At 47.3% G+C, this 19080-nt stretch overlaps 1 protein-coding gene across 2 annotated transcripts in view; it reads left to right on the top strand.

Annotated features, from left to right (window-relative positions):
* Positions 1–19080, top strand: part of SKAP1 (src kinase associated phosphoprotein 1) — a 154341-nt gene that overhangs the window by 27670 nt on the left and 107591 nt on the right. For both annotated transcript variants that reach the window (XM_075775263.1, XM_075775262.1), the window contains one exon: positions 2874–2990. In XM_075775263.1, coding sequence (XP_075631378.1) covers positions 2874–2990 — 117 coding nt within the window. The remainder of the gene's footprint in view (positions 1–2873; positions 2991–19080) is intronic.

Raw genomic sequence — 19080 nt, 5'->3', positions numbered from 1 at the left:
AAAGCACAAGAAGTTCTCGTAATGCAAATCCGAAAGGAAATAGGATTTGTTTTAAGTGGCTACGACTGCAGAGTTTTTGTTGGTCTCTTTGTTGCTGAAACTATAGGCGGTGTTTGAAAATATTCCTAATACTAAACCAAACAAAATGCCTTTGTATTGATTTGTGTTGCAGCAGCTCACGCAGTTCGGCGTCCCACCGTGCTTGGCATGATACACGTATGTACATACGGCAGCCTGGGTGTATTTGAGTGGGTTATCGTAGCCTGCGTGAACACGTGAAACCCCAGTTTCCACTCCTGTGTAGGAACAGCCGGAAAGAGCACATTTGTGGTGACAACCCCCCCGCAATGATATTTCATGCCTGGGAATTACTCTGCCAAAACAGAGACCTGTGGCTTGATTCTTCCCCGTGGCTGACGCGTGCACCAGCTTCTCCTGCCGTTAAAGCCGGTGACTTATTCTTGCAAGTGACTTTCCCGATTGGGCCCTTGTTCCAAACGCTTTCCCGTAGCCATGCACCGAGGCGTGAGCCGGGCTTCCCCGGCGCGGCGGCTGCACCGTGCCGTGCTGCCTCCTGCTAGTCGGAAACCAGAAACAGTTTGCTCATTATCGCAATAATCCTGCACCTGTATCTCGTTAGAGGGAACCGCCTGTTACCTCCGTGCTCGTTGGAGAAGCCGGGTTTAATACGGTGCAGTTTGGTTGGAAGGAAATGTTCTTTGTAAAGGGCTGAAGGGGCTTATGGAAACTGTCTTGTAACGCTGGCACCTTCGCATCGCTGCGGATAGTCGAGCCCACGGCGCTGAGGACGGCTCCTCATTAGAATGAACGCTGTGTGTTCCTGCGACTCTGAGTTGCTGTTTGGTAGCAGCTTTTTATATAGGTTTTTTAGGGCCTTTTTATTTGAGGATCTCAAAGTGCTACAGTAAAACAGGGAAGAAACATCCCCTTGTCACACACAACCGAGCAAAGCACTGAAATGACTTCTCCAAGGTCAGGCGGGCAGTGGTGTGCTCATGGATGTGCTCCACTTCCCAGAGTCTGGCCAGTGGAGCGAGGGGTTTGGTCTCTGCTTTTAACCCCTACTTGTTTGGGTTTTTCCCTTATGGAGGTGCACGTATGAATTTCAGTTTGTTGTAGCATAGCGGAATGTGCTTTGCTTACTCTTTGTGACCGAGAAGTAGTCTGTGGATGGAAGATGACTGCCGTGCCACCTCTGATGCTTGATCCCGCAGGAGCGATCAGAGCCTGCCCTTTTGGGCCAGGGACCTGAAGCTTGCTTCTTGGCATGAGAGATTAGCAATGCAGATGTTGAACGATGCATCTCCCAAAAGGAGAAAAGTTATTTTCCGAATTGCCTTTTTTTCCTCTGGAATCCGATGTTCCGTGCTGTGTGCTGGGATGGCTGCTGGAAGCGAGTGAGCATAGAGCTGGGAAAAGATCTGATTACTTCTTGGGCTCTTCCCCTGTTAGGAGAGTTGTAATGGCTTCAAGGGTGGACTGCCAGGGACCCCTCTGTTCTGCCATGGACCCCCACGGGCCTTTGGTAAATCTCAAAGTCAAGTCTTCAACGGGTTTATTTTAAGTCCTTTGAGCTTATAGTATCAGCGAGACTATCATGGTGTCTGGCACCCGGTGTGATTTGTTTTTTAAGGAACTGAGCTGTGGGAAGACAATCTTGTGTGTCTTATGTTCTTCGCAGCCAGATTGTTCCTTTTGGTGAAGAATTGGAGTTTTCTTGAAAATCTGCCCTTGAACGTAGGAGCCTGGAGTCTCCGAGAGCTTCACGCAAGGGAAGGTTGTAACCTGGGCTGTTGAAAATAAAACATATCCAAAATATTGTCATGTCTTTCATGCAGCTGGAGGCTTAATGGCATCTCCACTGTTTCTTGGTGGGAGGAAGAGTGTTGTAACCCTCCGTTCCAGGCCTTGGTACCCTTTCATCAGTGCTTGATTTAAACGGTGGAGCACAGTTCCTCTGTTTGCTGAGATAAAACTTGATTTTAGTGTTTGAACACAATTAACATCAGCTGAAAACTCACCTTTCTTGTTGTTTGTTGTGTGTTGAATGAGTAAGCAGCTGTCTTTACCTCTGCTATCAGCGGTCTGGGCTGTGTGTATTCAGGAAATGTAAGGCAAAACCTTGAAAGACCACTTTTTTGCTTTGTTTCTGTTGAGTAGTATTTTCTTCTACAGGTAGGCTAGCTGCACTCCATTTATATTAAAGTTTGATATTAACAACTCTCACTAAGTGCCTTCTTCATAAAATCCAGTATCAATAGCAAATTCCCTAGCAAAAGGTCTGCTTCCAGAAAAATTCAGTGCAACATCAAGTGTGGGGAGGTAAAAGCTCCTGCCTCACACAAACACATTGCTTTGTTCGTTTGTATGCGACTGCCTGTCGTTGTAGGGAGTCAATCTTTTGCTTTTCCCCTACCACCCTTCAATTAAGGATCTCAAAGCTCTTTCCTATAATATAGGAAGAATTTTCATTCTAGTGAAGCAGGTAGGATGGTCCTTCATTTTACAGAGAGATGATTTATGCAGCGGTCATGTATTGAGGGCAAGAGCAAGGAATTGGACTTAGCTCTGGTAGTTCAGCGCCAAGGCTGGTATTTCCAGCCTCCTCCTTGTAACCCTCCAGCTCTGAAGTCTTTACATATCCAGCATGAGTGTTCTTGCAGCAGGAATATGCTGCCTTGGCCCTAAATGAGGAATCTCACTTTAAAACCACAGAAGTGGTTTTGGGTTTTGTAGAGAACTTCAGTGGAAGGTGGGAACCAGGAGGAAACGTGTCTCACGATGCAGGCAACAAGATTTGGGTTTAGAAATGTGTTCTCTTCACTAAAATCAGGCTTTTTCTCTCTTTCTAGGAGAGGATCAGCATGATGCTGGCTTTGGACAGGACAGTTCTGATGAAAATCAGACCTGGAGTTTGGCACCTTCCATGACATCTGATGCTTCATTTCCATCAGACTTCCAGGATGATGGTAAGTCACTAATGCTTTTTGAAGACCTTGAGTGAAGAAGATAGAAGGTAAGTGTGATCTAGTGTGACTCTCTTGCTGTCTTTTATCCATCTCATAATGCAGGAGGTGGTTTTTGTTTGGTTTTTTTGTTGACTGGTACGTGTTTTGTCAATGACCATAAAATGTTAAGGCAATCCTAAGTTTAATTTAGTATTGCTGAAGTTAAATGCATTTCTTAATCATCTTGGTGCAAACTGGAGTTGGTTGTTATATTTTGGGTTGACAACAGTGATGGAAAAGAGCAGAATTTGACCCAGTGGCTGTTGTTTCCCAAAGTTAATGGGTGGCTTCTGGGTGTGTTTCTTCCTGGGTGCTCAGCCTCGCATTTCAAAGGGGTTATGTCTTCTCAGACCTTGTCTACCCCGTCCTTTTTTTTAAATTGCCCTGTTCTGGAGAGCCTTTTTTGGGACCTTCTAGTGCTTGGGAATTTGGGGCTCCCAGCTGAGCGGTGGATGGGAGCTGGCATTGGAGGCCAAGGGCGCTTTCCAGAGCATTAAATGTCAGTTGGGGGGTTTCTGGGCAAAGAGTTGCTGCGGTGCTCGCGTCTGCTTGTGAACGGCGGTTTAGGAGTGATGGATTTGTGATGCGCCATTGAAATTGAAGCCTGTAGAGCTGAGATTGTTCGGAACTTCTCAGGGGTTATCTTTGGGCCCTAGTGAAGGTTTGACTGCTCTGGTCTCAGATTCTCAATCTCCCGCTTCCCACAGATCTTGTTTCCTCCTCCTCTTTCACTTCTCTTGCACTTTCCCCCCTGCTTTCTTACCCCTCCCAACTTGTCCTTCCTCTTTCATTTTCTCTGCTTCCATCCCTCCTCTTCACGTCTCTCTGCTCAATATACACTTTCATGTCTGCTCCCACTCTTGTTAGTGAATCGGTGGTCATCAGTCAAGAATACAAAGAAATGAGGATTTATTTGGGACCAGGCCATAAGAGCTGATGGGCACCAAAGTTAGCTTCTTCGTGCAATGCAAAACGCTCGGCATATCTGCTGTATGTGTTGATTCATGCTACAAAAAAAAAAAGCTTTCATTTAGGCTGATTAGAGACTAGGTTGATCTGACAGTTAGCTAGTAATTGCAGCATGAAAAGAGGTGTGGAGTTTGGGATTGGTGCGTTTAAATAATCTGCGTGCTCAGATATGATGCACTTATGCAGAGTGCGGATGGAGAACGTGTGACAAGGATAATGGATGTTGGCCTAAATGGGACATGAAAGGGTGCTGAAGACCTCAGGCTTGGCCTCGTCAGGCGAGCAATGTCTTTATGAAGTCTAGGATTTCTCCTGGCGTGTTTATTAAGCTTGTCTAAGGAGGTATTTGCTTTGCTAACTTTGAGTGGTGGTTTTTGGCAGCTCTAAGGGGCAGAGTTTGACATAACACTTGCAAGGTATGCAAACACTTGGCACCACTGGAAGTTTTCAGACACAGATGAAATGCCAGGCTCGATGGAAGGATGCCCAAATGGGTGAATGGTGAGGAGATTGATAACATAGAAAAATTACATACTACAAAAAGGAGGGGGGGAAAAAACCTGGCATGGAGAGCAGTTACATTAAAATGAGGTGTTAGTTCTTGGAAACCGGTAAGAGTGCTGAATAACAGCAAATCACGGGCTTGACTGTGTGTGTGTTCGGTCTGGATGAAAGTTGAGCAATTTTGGCTGATTAGATGCAGGCTGTTGGTAGTCTGAAACAGTAATATTAAAGGGGAAAAAAGGCTGAACGCAGGATTTTGGAACGTTTTCTTTGCCCTGCCATGGTTTGTAGGGGCATCATCAGAATGAATTTTTCTAGATACCTGTTGGTGGGATGGATGTGGATCGGGGTTGTGATTTCCTCTGGGTTTTTGAATTTCTGTGCTGACTTACTAATAGACTTTTTTGTTTACTTGGGGTATTTTGTTGTTGTTTGCTTGTTTTCTTTGCTTACTTTTTTCACTACAGAAGGTGAAGGCACAATGATTTTTTTTTTTTTAAATGAATATAAAGTTGACCACCTGAGAGTTTAAATTGGTGCTTCAGAGGAGTGGATTAAGCTAAAGGGTGTATCAAACAGCCTTGGTATCTGAATTAGAACATCCTTGTGGGAATAGTAGAGAGTTTCAAGATTGCATGAACTAATTTTCACCCTTTTGGTTTCCCTTGGCTTCTCCGGGCGGGCACAATTCGCTCTTACTGTGCCCCTTTTTCTTCCCACTCTCTTGTCCATGTAGCCAGCAAGGTGCCTGGAGCAGACGCCCCGCTCCCGTGTACGGAGCCTGGGCCACCACGGACCCTCGGGTGCTGCTGTCACACCGATGAGTGACCAAGAGCTGCTCCTTCCAGGCAGCACAGGTGGCTGTTCACAGGCGTAATCCATCTAGCTATGGCCTGAAGAATAAATTGGCCGGTTGTAGGAACATGATTATCATTCCTGTGGCTTTTTTCCATCCCTTCTCAGCCCTGTTTTGCAACAACAGGAGGTTACGTCTGTAGGTGCGAGCATGCAGCACTGTTAAAGGCTGCTATCTCTCACGTTCTTGAATTTCCCAACTATATTAATTCAAGGTTTTAATGGAAGCAGGTCTCTCTGGCTGGGATGATGCTTGCTTCTGCCTATCCTTGCTATGAAAAACGGGGGAATTTGGAGGCGAGGGAATGCCACCGCTGTTCATTTTGAACAGACTTTTCCTTACTCGCTCTGAACTTCTCGTGGGAATCGGAAAGAACCTTCAAAGTTGGCTCTGGAGGGAGCAGGAGGGACTGAGCGAGTTGGGGATGACTTTACTCAATGAGGCATGGCCCAGCTCTATAGGATCGTCCCTAATGAGTGATTAAGAAGCTAATGTTTGTACAGTGCTGGGAGGCTGGGAAGCGCTGTGGAAGTGCTAAGTACTGTTATAATGATAAGTATTTCTTAGGAGACACTTCCCATGTAATGTACTCTGCTCAGACCACTCGAAGACGTTTCAAAAATGTTTTGTCTTTTAAACTGGTAGATCACTTAATTTGCCCGTGTTTGCTCATTTAGTTTTACTGAAGCATAAGGTAGATACCACAGTGTCCTGAGGGGTAGGACTTGCGCATCTTTAATATTTAGCACTTCTAGATATTGCTTTATCAGTTGGGGTTTCCCCGTGGCTCCTTAGCGGTGCTTCTGCCATCGTTGCAGAGCGTCAGATCTCTTGCTGGAGGGATGCCGAGCCAGGATCCAAATGATTCATTCGGTGTCACGGCAAGATCACGCGGAGCTGAGGAGGTGAGGGCCACTGCGGCTTCTGCTCCCGTGCCTGGCTATCGGCTCTACTGCCATGTCACAGCAACAGAAGTGACAATATATTTTCTTTTATATTACACAGGTATCCGTTAGCATGTGGAAGGGAGCATAACTCACAGTGACAGGAATGTACTTGACAGGTTTTGTTAGGCATGGTCTCTGGGGTAAGAAATCTTGCCTCTGACTTCCAAGATTTTTCCATCACGTCAGCAGAGAACTTTGGCCAAACGTGCTTACAGCTCATTCAGTTCTGCGTGAAGTTTTTTTTTTTTTAAAAAAAAAAACAACACGTAAATTCCAAGTATATTACAATCAAATCATTTAGTAAAAATTCCCTTTGCTTTATAAAAATGTGCTCAAAATGCCTTTTATCTTAAAAGGTGTGGAGGGTGGTAGATGAGATGGTACTTCACTGTGCCCCAGTGGGGACGGGGATGACAGGTACAAATGCAATGTGGTCCTAAAAGTTTTGAGGGGGTTAGAAGCCGTAAAGAGGTGGCACATCTTTAATCCATCTCCAGGTACTTCTTGAACCCATTTGCATCCTGGAGAAAGCCCTGTTTGCTCACATTTGGCATTCTAGTACATAGAAATGGGTAGGGAAACAATAAAATACCAAAGTGAGTTTTGTACAGAAACAAGGTGCTGGTGGGCCAGCTTGCAAATCCGGGGCAGAACTCTGTGAACTTTTAGAAGTTTCTTGCCTGGTCCATGGCAGCCTCCAGCCAGCCTCTGAACGTGTCCCCCTCTGCCAGGGTGCACTGTTTTCTCGCTTGGTGTTTTGGAGCACCAAATCCTTTCTCCCTGCAGCGTGCAGCGCTCCGAACCACACGCAGTTCCTTGCTTTTAGGTAATCCTTGCATCTACTGCTCCAGCTTCTGCTTTTATTTTCCTTGTGTTTCCTACACGCTTCTGAACTCTGAGGAATCGCTTCCTAAATAGGGAATTGAATTGCTTTAAAAATCCAGCCTGCAGGAATGTGTTCAGTGGGCAGCTGGAGGGGCTGGGGATGCGGGTGGGTGTGGAGACGCTCGGGCAAAGGTGAGGGTGCGGGAAGGTGGTGTGTGTGTTTGAGGAGTGCAGGGGGGTGTCCGTGGGGTTTGGGAGGGGTGTTGGGGGTGTCTGTGGGCGCAGGGGGAGTGTAGGGGGGTGCCTGTGGGTGTTGGGAGGGGTTTTGGGGACGTCCGTGGGTGCAGGGGGCGCGTAGAGGGGTGCCTGTGGGTGCTGGAGGGGTGCAGGGGGTGTGCCCGTGGGGGCGGGGGGGCGCAGGGAGTGTCCGTGGGTGCTGGGGATGATGGGGTCCGTGGGTGCAGTGGGATGTCCGTGGGTGCACGGGGTTGCTGCGGGGGTGTTGGGGGTGTCCGTGGGCGTTGCAGGGAGACGTCCGTGGGCGCAGGAGGGTTTGTAGGGGGACGTCCGTGGGGCCGGGGGGGGGTTGCAGGGGGACGTCCGTGGGCGCGGGGGGGGTTGCAAGGGGACGTCCGTGGGCGCGGGGGGGGTTGCAGGGGGACGTCCGTGGGCGCGGGGGGGGTTTGTAGGGGGACGTCCGTGGGCGCGGGGGGGGGGTTGCAGGGGGACGTCCGTGGGCGCGGGGGGGGGTTGCAGGGGGACGTCCGTGGGCGCGGGAGGGTTTGCAGGGGGACGTCCGTGGGGGCGGGGGGGGGTTGCAGGGGGACGTCCGTGGGGGCGGGGGGGGTTTGTAGGGGGACGTCCGTGGGGGCGGGGGGGGGGGTTGCAGGGGGACGTCCGTGGGCGCGGGGGGGTTTGTAGGGGGACGTCCGTGGGGGCGGGGGGGGGGTTGCAGGGGGACGTCCGTGGGCGCGGGGGGGTTTGTAGGGGGACGTCCGTGGGGGCGGGGGGTGCCCGGCTCCGGGCGCGGCGGCGGCAGCGGAGTTCTGCAGCGCCCCCGTGTGGCGCAGGGTGGGGCTGCGCGGCTGGGAACCCGCGTGGGCGCCTCTTGCTTCCTTGTTACTTTTATTTTAACACACCCCCCCCACACCCCCCAACTAAGAAATCAAACCGAACCCCCAACCTCGAAACCGGGTGTTTCTGCGAATTCCTTCTTCCCGCTGCGGGAGGTTTGACAGCTCGGCATGGGTGTGAATGCAGCCCCTGTGTGGATTCAGGAATACCAAATCTCTGCTTTTCCAAACCAAAAGTGGAAATTGTGGTTTTCTTCCCCAATGACAGCCTGACGTCCGCTGCGCTGGGATAAGCAGTGGTGAGGCACTAAGTGGCCGATGCAGGGGAGGGTAGCGTGGCCCGGGGCCCTCAGCCTGCGCCGTGGCCCATAGAAGCCACTTGCCCAAATGCTGCTGAATTTCAGGTGTAATAAGAAAGCGCGTGAAATAAAATGCAGACTAAGAACCTGTTTCAGAAGTGCTGAGTACCTGCAAGTTCGATAGTCTGTATAGATCATACCCTGAATGCCCATAGATGAGTGGAAATGCCTCTTAGGCTGGACTTGAAAGCTTTACATTTTTCTTTTCAAATACCATTAGAAGCAATTATCTCTGCCTCCCTGATGTCCAGAAATGTCTTTTGTTGCTTTTGACCGAGTTATTATAAACTTGCTGTTGATGTACTTTTAAGCCTTATGAAACAGCACAGGAAACATTCGGGGAAGGGGTTTGTGACAAGTGCGATTGCTGCGCAAGGTTTCCCCCGGCTCGTTTCCTTTCTGATCTCGGGCATCGTCCGAACGAGCCCAGGGAGCGAGAGGTTAAAGCACGGATCAGTTATTTCTCCTGATTCCTTCCCGTGGCTTCGAGCAGGTTTGACCAGTTCAACGTGAGTTTTGCCAAGGGGAGGAGAACAGGCACAAATCCATGTGTAAGAAAACAACATGTTTTCTAAAAAATATCTACTTACACTATGTGACAGTTCGTAAAGAAATCAGACTCCCTTAAAGCTGCAGAGCTTACGTTCTTTGATTTATCCTTTTCTGAATGGAAATGCACCATAACATTAGTGCTTTCAAGCCCGGTGTGATAATGTCTCTGGCATTGTGCAAATAAGTTCCTGGAACGGTACTCTGGCTGGTCAAAAGGTTTGGCTATATTTTATACAGAGCAACTCGGTTCACCTCTATATTAAGCATTATTTGTTCGGGGTGGAGAGGAGGAGGGTGGGTTGCTTGCTGGCTGCCAGAAATAGATGCATAAATTATACAGGAGAGCTCAGACCTTTGTAGAGAACAAGCAGCAGTGAAAGTAATGCTACCAAGATTTTCAGCGTTCATTTAAAACAAACGGGGGGCGGGGGGGGAACCCCAACCCAAAGTGGCTTCATGTTCTCACTTGGGATTTTACAGTGGCAGCAAATTGTAGCGCAAGTAATTGCTGCAGAAATCCTATCTGACTTGTGGCCGCGGCTTCTGTCAGCCGGGCATGTCGAGCTGCAGATGCTGGTCCTGAGGGCAGCCGAGCGAGCCCGCAGTTTTGTGGGTGCCCGTTTTGAGCTCAAAGTCATTTTTCTTCAGGCGGAGATGTTTGGAAGTTGGTCTGAGAAGCTGCCCTTGTGCTCAGGGTGTCTGTGAAAGACCGGGCGATTGCAAGTCCTTTCTGTCTTGTCTATTCTCCCCCCTTATCTTCCCCTGCACCCCGTAAAAGCAGTTGTTCTTTTTATAAAGTGTTGAAACATAACACATCAGCGCTGATGGGAGGACCAGAGGCCGAGTCCCTGCTGATGCTCAGCCCTGTGCGGGGCCGGCAGCCTGGATCCCTTGGGAGCATCCTATCTGGTGGCTCCTCAGCGCTTTTTGGGGATATAATCCTGACACAAACCAGATCGGGCCCTGAAATGTTTTGGTCCAGCCTATCCCTTAAGCTCCCACATCTTAAATGGGATGCAATTTCGTGGTGGCTGTTTGCAGTTGAGGACTGTCAACCTTGGGATTCAAATGCTGGTTTTAAAAGCATGAGTTGCTTTTACACAAAATAATGTGTTTGTGATCTGGTCTTTGGGTGTTGCATGCCTCGGTTTGTGGTTTGGAAGGGGGTTTCTGCCCAACCGCTGGGATGTTTGTTTGTTTTTAAAGCAGAGATTCTCAAGTAATTCCTTGATCACAAGAGCTCTTAAGAAAACCAGAAATGTTATGAAACATGTGGTGTAAAATCTCAGCAGTTTGGTGGGTCTGTGGGGCCGCAGACAAGAGTTATAATTTAAATTGCTTAGAAGTCAGTGAAATGCCAATAACTTATTAATGCGGCTTTTCTAAAGCAAAAATCCTGCCTTCTTTGCTGTTTGCCGACAGGGAAAAAGCATAATTAAAGTTTCTTTGTATTGCTTTATAAGTGCAGGATCAGATGAACAGATTTATTTTCCGTACCTAGAGGACAGTCTTTAACGACAAGGTGTTAGGTAGATTTTTTTTTTTTTTTAGCAAGTGGCTTAACAACAGCGAGCTCGGGTGAAAACAGGGGGAGCGTTGGCTTATGATCGCAGCTTAAAATTAATTGCAGCGGAGGATGCCCTCAGCCCGTAGATTATTTCAGCGGGAGCGGGGGGCTCGGTGCGTGGGCGCTTTTGAGCCGATGCTGTCGGGTGCGTGGTCCCGGGTGGTGTGGCAGCTGTCAGGAGCCGGGATGGAGCTTCCTCTCGTGGCGAATTGCATGTTCCCCACGTCAAACACCCGTGAATTATCAATGCGCAAGTTACTGTTGCGTGGGGGGCTGGGATAACTTACGCACCCGCCTCCTAAAAGCCTTTTTATTCATGAGTATGTAAATCCTAGGCATAAACGCTTTGTGTCTCTATATTCTCCCCAGCAGAGGGATCAATATGCAGGAAATGTAAGTTAACAAAGTGTCAGGGTGGAACTTCGTTACGGCTTCTCTTCTGCCCTTTGAAAAAGAAAGTGATTCTAGTTTCCTAAACTATCGGGTGGCAGAGTCTCTCATTACTGACCCGCATGGGGTTTTCTCCAGGAGGGATGCTCGGAGGGCAGGATGCTGAGGGGTGGTGCTTGGGCAGGGTGGCAGAGGAGGTGCTGGTTTTGGATCAGCCGGTGGGTGCCCTGTGCTGTGCAGAAGCAGCCTTGGGATGCCCAGAGCCCCCGGCTGGCACCAAGGACCTCGCTAGGACTTGGGAAATGGGGCTTCGCCCTTGCAGACGTGCCAGGGGTTAAGCGTGGTCGGCACCGGTAGTGATGGGGTTACAGCAAACCTAGAACTGACGTTCTTTCACCCAATACGTGAACAGTAAGATATTTGGTGGGTTCTGCATGCGTGCTTCACCAGGAACAAGGGTAAGAGATGCTCTAGATTACGCACTTGAAATGTGTTGAGGTTATAGCAAAGATTTGGGTTTCATTTTTTTCTGCGTTAGAATTTTGAGCATAACGAGGTCATTAGCAAGGGAAGTGAAGGAGGCTCTTCCTCTGCTTGAATGACAAGATGACTTGTCTGAAACCAGGGTAAACTTCATTCCTCTGTGGGACGCGTTCGCGTGACAACTTGAGAACAAAATGGCAAACGAAACATGTGCTTTCCCCATGTTTCTGGGACATGTGCACGCAGAGCCTCGGGGCCGTTCTCCCTCGGGCGAAAAGCAAGATACGTTCCACGTAAAGACAGCCTCATCCCACAGACGTGTCCAGAGTACCGTCTGTTCACCCGGGTGGAACTGCTCCTGGGTTTAATCGTGGTTGTACCTGTTTCTTGTAGGATCAATCTCAAAACACTAACAAGTCCCGAAATACAAAATTCCTAGCTGAGAGAAATGGTCTGGACAGCAATAAGAGCCTCTGCTATATATACATTAACACATGCTAAACTACTACTGACTTCATTCTGACTTAAGCATGTGCTTAACCGTGTGGTTCAATGTGAGCCACAGGGAATACATTAAATTATTACTCAGGTTATGTAGTGCTGAAAATCACTACGTGCAAAAATAAAGCCACTGTCCTGAAGAATTTAATTTAAAGACTTGTTATAATAAATTCTAAAGTGGAATGTGTTAAAGGACAACTGGAGGGAAGAAAAGGCATTTTTTTTTTTCTTTTTTTCATTTCATTTCTCCTTTAAATGTAAGGAGTCAAGTATAACTTTATTCAGCAAGCTTCTCCCTAGAGCTGTTGTACCTGCCGGTGGGTTTACTCAAGCAAAGAGGCTACTTTGGATGTTCTGTCATTGTCATTTTGCACGAAGGCATTTTGTGTGCATGGGCACATGTGTATTTTAAGGAGTAGCTTTGTTCAAGGCTTACGGTGATGAACTACTCCTTAAAACAAGTTAAACTTTTATTGTTTAACCCTCAGAGAGATGTGGCAGTTGAAAGAGATTGGGTGTCCAGATTGATTTTTGGTCTGTGTTGAAGGGTGGCTGGGAGTGTGCGGACGCGTACCTGTGTGCGGCGGGGGCAGAGCCGGTGGGGCATTGAGCAAACACTGGGACTTCTTCTAATCCAGTGTCACGGGAAGAGCAGCCGAAACAATCGGCATCATCCTTCACCCTGATAATGCTTTCTCACCAACTAATAGCTCCTTGTTCATCAAGGAAACGAATGTGTGCGGAGGTGACACGCTCTTCACCCACTGCTCTTTGTTCTAGGGTCCTCCAGACTGATTATATCAGCTCCAGCACTGACAAATATCCCCCCAAACTTTAACACTATGTAAAATTGAGTTATGGGGTTTTAAGGTTAGACTCCTCTGGCTGAAGGTTGATTGTCTCTGAGAGATAAAGGAATCAGTACTCAACAATAACAAAATCTTTGCCATAGGATAATGCCTGTTATTGAGCTCACAGCTCTCTTTATTTGGTTACAAAGCTTCACCCCTATTTTTTTTCCTGCACTCGTAGGTTAAAGCGGGAGCTGCTGTTTGAAATTGGTGAATTGCTGCTGTTCCTCTATCCACCCTCACCCTGTGCTTGAACGAACGCTCTGGCAGATAGATCAAGTCCTTGAAACATCCCATCACCCAGGGCTGCATCTCTGCAGCTGCAGTTTTTAACCAAGTTGCCCTCGCGATGGCACCTTCCTGGCAGCGCAGCAGTGCGAGGATGCTGCTGGCACTTGGGTAGCCTTTGGAGAAAGAAGCCTTGACCGCCTTGCCTGGACAACCCCAAAGAGCTTACTAGGCAAATCAAAGAGTAGCAGGAGGAGAGCATTAGCTTGGTTTTACAGTAAGATTCATTCACTGGAGTGGAGGAAATAATTCTTGTTGAGCTGGGGCCAATGTGGAGTGCGAGTGGCTTGACTCAGGTCCAATGCAGAGCCTGTGGTGTAGGTGGCAATCGCATCTTAATGCCTGGGAGTCCCAAACACCTTGCTCAGGTTCTCCAGCCAAAGAATTATTTTCTATTTAGTAATGAGACTTGGCCATCTGCTGTAAATGAAAATGGTCTAACATCGCTCTGCAGAGCATCAAAGCATTAACAAAATTGATGGAATTTGGGGGAAGAAATCGGAAGTTTATTTTAACTTTGAACTGATGGTATCTGGGTCAAAGGCATTCAGTGCTAAAGCAGTCTTACGTTGAGGGCAACAAGAGCCTGCCAAAAGAGATGCCTAGGAGGGGCTGTGCTAGCAGTGGGTGAAGAAGTCACAAAAACCAAGGGAGGACAAAATTTAGTGGAGTGAAGCTCCCTGCACTCTCTGAACTCCTTCCAAATCCTGGAAGCGCTCAGCCTTTCCTGATAAACACCTGATGCATGAGGTGCGTGGAGAGGACATGCATGATAGGGATGACCTTTCCTTGAAGATTTGGAGCAGGCAGGTGGTTGGTGTCAATCTTTGAACGTATATATAGGGTGGTGCTCTCCGTCCCCCATGACTTGTATCTCTGCTTTACCCACTTTTACCTAAAAAAGACAGAACTCTGCTGTCCCCCAAAGGTTGTGGTCTGTGGGCATCTGCAGGAGAGATCTTTGCGTCAGTAGAGCTTTCAAGTCTACCCTGATTTCTGCTTCCTGAAACTTCATTCCTATCCTTATGCTTCAAAGCAGACTTGATTATTCCAGGGAGCCATGGACTACAGGATGAGTTCAGAGATCCCCTGCCTCTGACCTTGGAGGGAAACAGTTTCCGTCCTGTTCCCCTGTGCACCCTTCACGTGGTCAGCGTATTAGGTGTGAGTTGCCAAGGTTGCGGGCCAGATCCAGTGTTGGGCTGTAGCCTGTGCTGATGTTGCATCATTGCTGGAAGAAGCCTGCTGTTACCCTGACTCCCCTCCTCTGTGGCAGAGGTCTCTCACCCCTGTGCACCATGCAACCAATTTATTTTTGAGATCCTCAATTATGTTGCAAATTCTTATTTTCTCCCCTTTTACTCCATAACATTCCCTGGTGCTGGATGTGCTCTGGATGACTTTTTTTGTTACCCTTGTTTATTTAGCTGGATGAATCTCATTTTATTATTCTATCCATATTCCTAACCTCTCTGTGTCCCCTACTATTATTTCCTCTGCTTTCACTTGATATTTGCATTACCACCTAATTCAGTATCTTCCTGCTCATTGAATTAATGGACTGTTTACTTGCCTTAGATAAAACGGGGACTAATACCCTGCAGTACCCCAACACAGACGCTTCTCCCCCACGTGACAGAAAGCCATTTATCACCAGCTTTTGTCTGTGGCCCTTGGGCCAATTTTCAGTCTCTGACGATTGCTTCTATCCAAGCTGAGGTAAATTAATTTTTTCAGTGAGATTTGCTGTGGCACCACATCAAACGCTCAGTAAAGTCTCTAGATATATTGCGTCTTCCACATTACCCTTCGTCTGCTAATTTTGTAGCTTGATCAGAAAGGCTGACCGTATGTGCCTAAGGTCATTCGCTCTTTACAAACCCAAAGGTTGCTTGTTGCTAAGAAAGCAATTATTGCCTGGGTGCTCATAAAGTCATTTAGTCCTTTTTTGATTTTTTTTTTTTAAATCTGCTATGAGTGTGACATTAGATTTGCCAAAGCATTTTTCACCTTCACCTTGGTATTGTATTTTTAAACTTTGGTGCTACCTTTGATTATTGCCCTCTCCGTATTTTTAGCCCTCTGATATCATTAGAAGGAAAGGGCAGAGGTTTGCTAAGTTTGGGTACTTTGTTATCATAATTCCTGTAAGACTTCATGCAAATGGAGATTGGTGGGAAGGAAAGCACAACCTTAGGAGTACAAAACAATAATGAGTACATTTGTCTGCCCCTTTCCATGCTCACACCCCATCCTAGCTCTACTCTAGGAAGCCCATGGCTACCTGAGTAATCTCTATAGCCATCAAGGAGCACAACATGACTTTGGCTCCCTTGAGTATATATAATGGCATCTCCCAAGTAGGTGAGAAATCTTCGCTGCCAACGTTTAGCTATGTTTGTCATCTAGTGGGGGTGTCAGAGTGGTGACACTCCGCTTGAGATGGGGTTTCCAGTTTGCTTTCTGTCAAGGTTGATTTGAAGTTGCTTTATTTTCATCTGTAGGTGGAAACTCCACGTCTGCTTTAAGTGTCTCCCTGGATCTGCTAGCTCTGCCGGACCAGATCCATCAGCTTCAAGTATTTTGTTGGAGAAAAAAACCCCCACATCTTATTTTGAATCAAGGGAAAAATTTGTATCCCTCCTCTCCCCCCTCAGTCTAGGAGAAATGTAGTGGGTGAAAAAACCCAACAACGAACCCACAAGTTTGCTTTTCAAATGCAATTGGAATAAGTTGATCAGAAATGTTTCGATTTTATATTTAAGGTCTTGCAAAGCCACTCTTAATTTAAGAAAAAAATCCCAACCAACAACAAGGCAAGAAGATTGAAAAGCACACAAACTTTTATGATGAAAACTAACCAGCCCTACCAAGGGAAAGTAAGGGCAGACAATATCAGTATTTGAATATTCTCTTTTCCTTCTTTTCTTTGATATGCAAACTTGCTGCTGATCAAAGAACTCTGGGAGGAGGAGGACAATAGTGCGGATCATGGTCACTTTGGGTTTTGGTTCCTCGGTTTGATCCCATGATGGCTGGGGTAGGCTTGGGGACGAGCACTGCTTTCCTCCCCTCCCCCTTGGTCTTCCCGTTCAACCCCTGAATTCACGGATCAGCAGGGGAGCTGAGCTGTCTGAGCCAGGGGCACCGGCACAAGCCCTGAGGTTGCAGAAACTGCCATAAAATGGCTATAGCTCTGCTGCCTACAAAGCCTCCATCCCTCTTGGGTACCCCAGTATGCTAAATCTGTGGGTTCAGGCTTGGGGCAGGTGGTAGGATTTGCTCCTTTAATCTTCAGTGTCTATTTATTACAGTGGAGCTCCAGGGCATCTGAGCATGGCCTTTCTCGCCAAGAGACCATAACAAATGGATGCACTACCTCTTTGACACAGAACCGAGGTTTGCGCACCACCTATCTGCGCAATTTGGTGCTGGCTCTTTCTGCCTCCGCTTCTTCTTTTGTTGTGGTGCTTAATAAAACTAAGGAGCAGGAAGGAATTTGAATGCAAAGAGCCGCTCCGGTTGACCGTCCACACCTGCCCTCCCCTTGGCTTCCTGGCCAGTCCTTGGCTAATTTTTCATGGGGGGGGTGGGTATGCTCACCTTGTGGATGGAAAAAAAAAAAAAAAAAAAAAGCTCTGCCCCAGGCCATAGGACCATGACTTAGAGTAACCCTTTTCCCTTTGTTTACTCTTAGGTATTGAACCCTTTCGCAATTGCTAATTATTTTTCAATTGCCCAAGACAAATGAGAAGGTTAGGGAGGTGCCATTTCTCAGTGACCCTGCCTGTCAATTGCTGTGACTCTTTATTAATGTTGGAGCTGGTTTTGTTAGATTTTTCTTGTTGGTTTTAAAGAATAAGAGGGAAATATCTTGAATTGCAGAGGTAATTTAAGCTTTTTGCTCTCTCTGAATGCCACCAGAAATTAGCAGGCTAATGACACTGGTGGGGAGTTCCATCCTCTCATTGCAACTTAATTTTATTTTTAAGGAAAATAACTGTCCTCAGAGAAGGTGAGGATCCACAGTAAACCTCAGCCTTATACAAGAAGGTACAACAGTCTTGTCCTAGTCTTCTGGAAGGTGTTTTAATTGTTATTGCAGTGATATGTCGTGGTATTACCCCAGTACCAAAGCTGTTTTGCACCAAATTACAGCTCTGAAGAGGCAAACAGACAAAGAATGACAATGAGGATGATGTTAGAGGAGCGTCGATTGATTTGACTCCAACACATCAACCATTCGAGGTGATGTCAGATTAGGATCAACCCAGCACCCTCCAACTTTGCATTGTAGTTTGGGAGGGTGAAAAACCAGCAGTGTGATGTGCACGTGAGTCCTGGGTTTGCCATACTGTGACTCTACTGGAGCTGAAAATATCATTAACCTGAAAGCATTGGTCCTTGGCAGTTAAGTGACCTTGGCTTGCAGGAGAGGTGCTCTTCGCTTGGATTTGGAGGAACAGGGGACTAGTGGGGCCACCCAGACCCCAGTTCTTTGTGTTTACATTCTCAATGCAATCACCTTGCTCTGGAGTCACAGGAAACGTTGGCTCCATGTCAGAAGTCCCGTTCCCTGGTAAAGCTTTTAATCCGTGTATGCAAACAGCCCAGGCTTCCCTGGAGGGGGACTGCGATGTGAGATGTCACTTTGGGGGGGTCCGAGGCTGCTCCCCGAGCCCATGTGCTCGTGGTGGGTGACGGACTCATGCTGTGTGGGCTTCCACGGGAGACGGTTCTTGGCAGCCTTTTTCAGAGCTGAATCCTCCTGGTTCCCTATTGAATGGGGGAGCTTGAAAAAAAAACAGCAAACCCTGCGCTTTTCAACATGAGATGTATTTTGCAGCCTGTCTCCAGGCAGCTCACAACCCAAAGGGCATCACCGAATGCGCCAGCAACCAAATAGCAACTGGGGGGAGGGAATAGGAGGACAGAGGAAGATGGAAAACCTCCTATACAATAATTAGAATAAAATTGGGGTATCAAGAATACAGGGGTCAGCTTCTGTTCACACCAATATGGCTTTCACCTTGTAGAGAAAGGCCTGCACCAGGTAATTAGGTCAAGTCAATGATTATATATCTTTAAGCGAAGTGGAAGGGACTGTAATTGTGATGAAATTTGTTTGAAGAGGGAAAGCATGGGGAATTTTGTTTAAAGGTAACGAGTTCAAAGGGTAAATGAAGTTCAAGGTTCAGTTCCTGTTCACTCCTAACAAAAAAAAAAAAAAAAAAAAAAGAAAACAACACCCACGCACACCAAGCAGCCAATATTTCTATCAGACGAGTTGCTTTATCTTTTGGGGAAGGGAATGGGATCATATCCCTGTAGGAAAACTGGAATTAAAACAGTGACAGCTCTTTAATGGGGCTTTCTTTCTTTAGGACCCAACAGAAGGGTAAACCTTGTGTAATGGGTTTTTTTCCTAGTTGGTTTATTCTTCCCTTCGGAGCCGCACTGCCACATGCAGCCACCTTGCATGCAAATCGTTGACATCCCAAGAAGGGTCTTGCCTGTGATATGCAAATACCCACTTTGTTTATGGGAACTTTTCAAGAGAGGGGAAAGCAGCTGGGCCATGAACAGTGGGGAAAACTGCCCATCTTGGGGGATTTAATAGGATTTCAACTTCCCCTAAATGTTTTTGGTGGAACAAAAATGCGTTCCTATTCATACTTCTGAAATGGTTTGTTTTCATCCCAGTAAATGAGGGACTTCTATCGATGCTAGTGGGTGTTCTGATGTGATGGAGAGCAGGAGTGGACTTCCCTGTAGCCCAGCTGGGAAGCGCTCAGGTGCTCTTGGACCTGGGAGAAAAAGGTGTTTAAAAAAAAAAAAAAGTAGTCCTGGCTGTCCTGGCAAGCGGTTGTTTTAAAACTGCACGTG

Source organism: Balearica regulorum, chromosome 24 (assembly GCF_011004875.1).
Source record: "Balearica regulorum gibbericeps isolate bBalReg1 chromosome 24, bBalReg1.pri, whole genome shotgun sequence".
Classification (NCBI taxonomy): Eukaryota; Metazoa; Chordata; class Aves; order Gruiformes; family Gruidae; genus Balearica; species Balearica regulorum.
The sequence above is the reverse complement of the archived record's forward strand: the minus strand, read 5'-3'. Positions and strand labels throughout refer to the sequence as shown.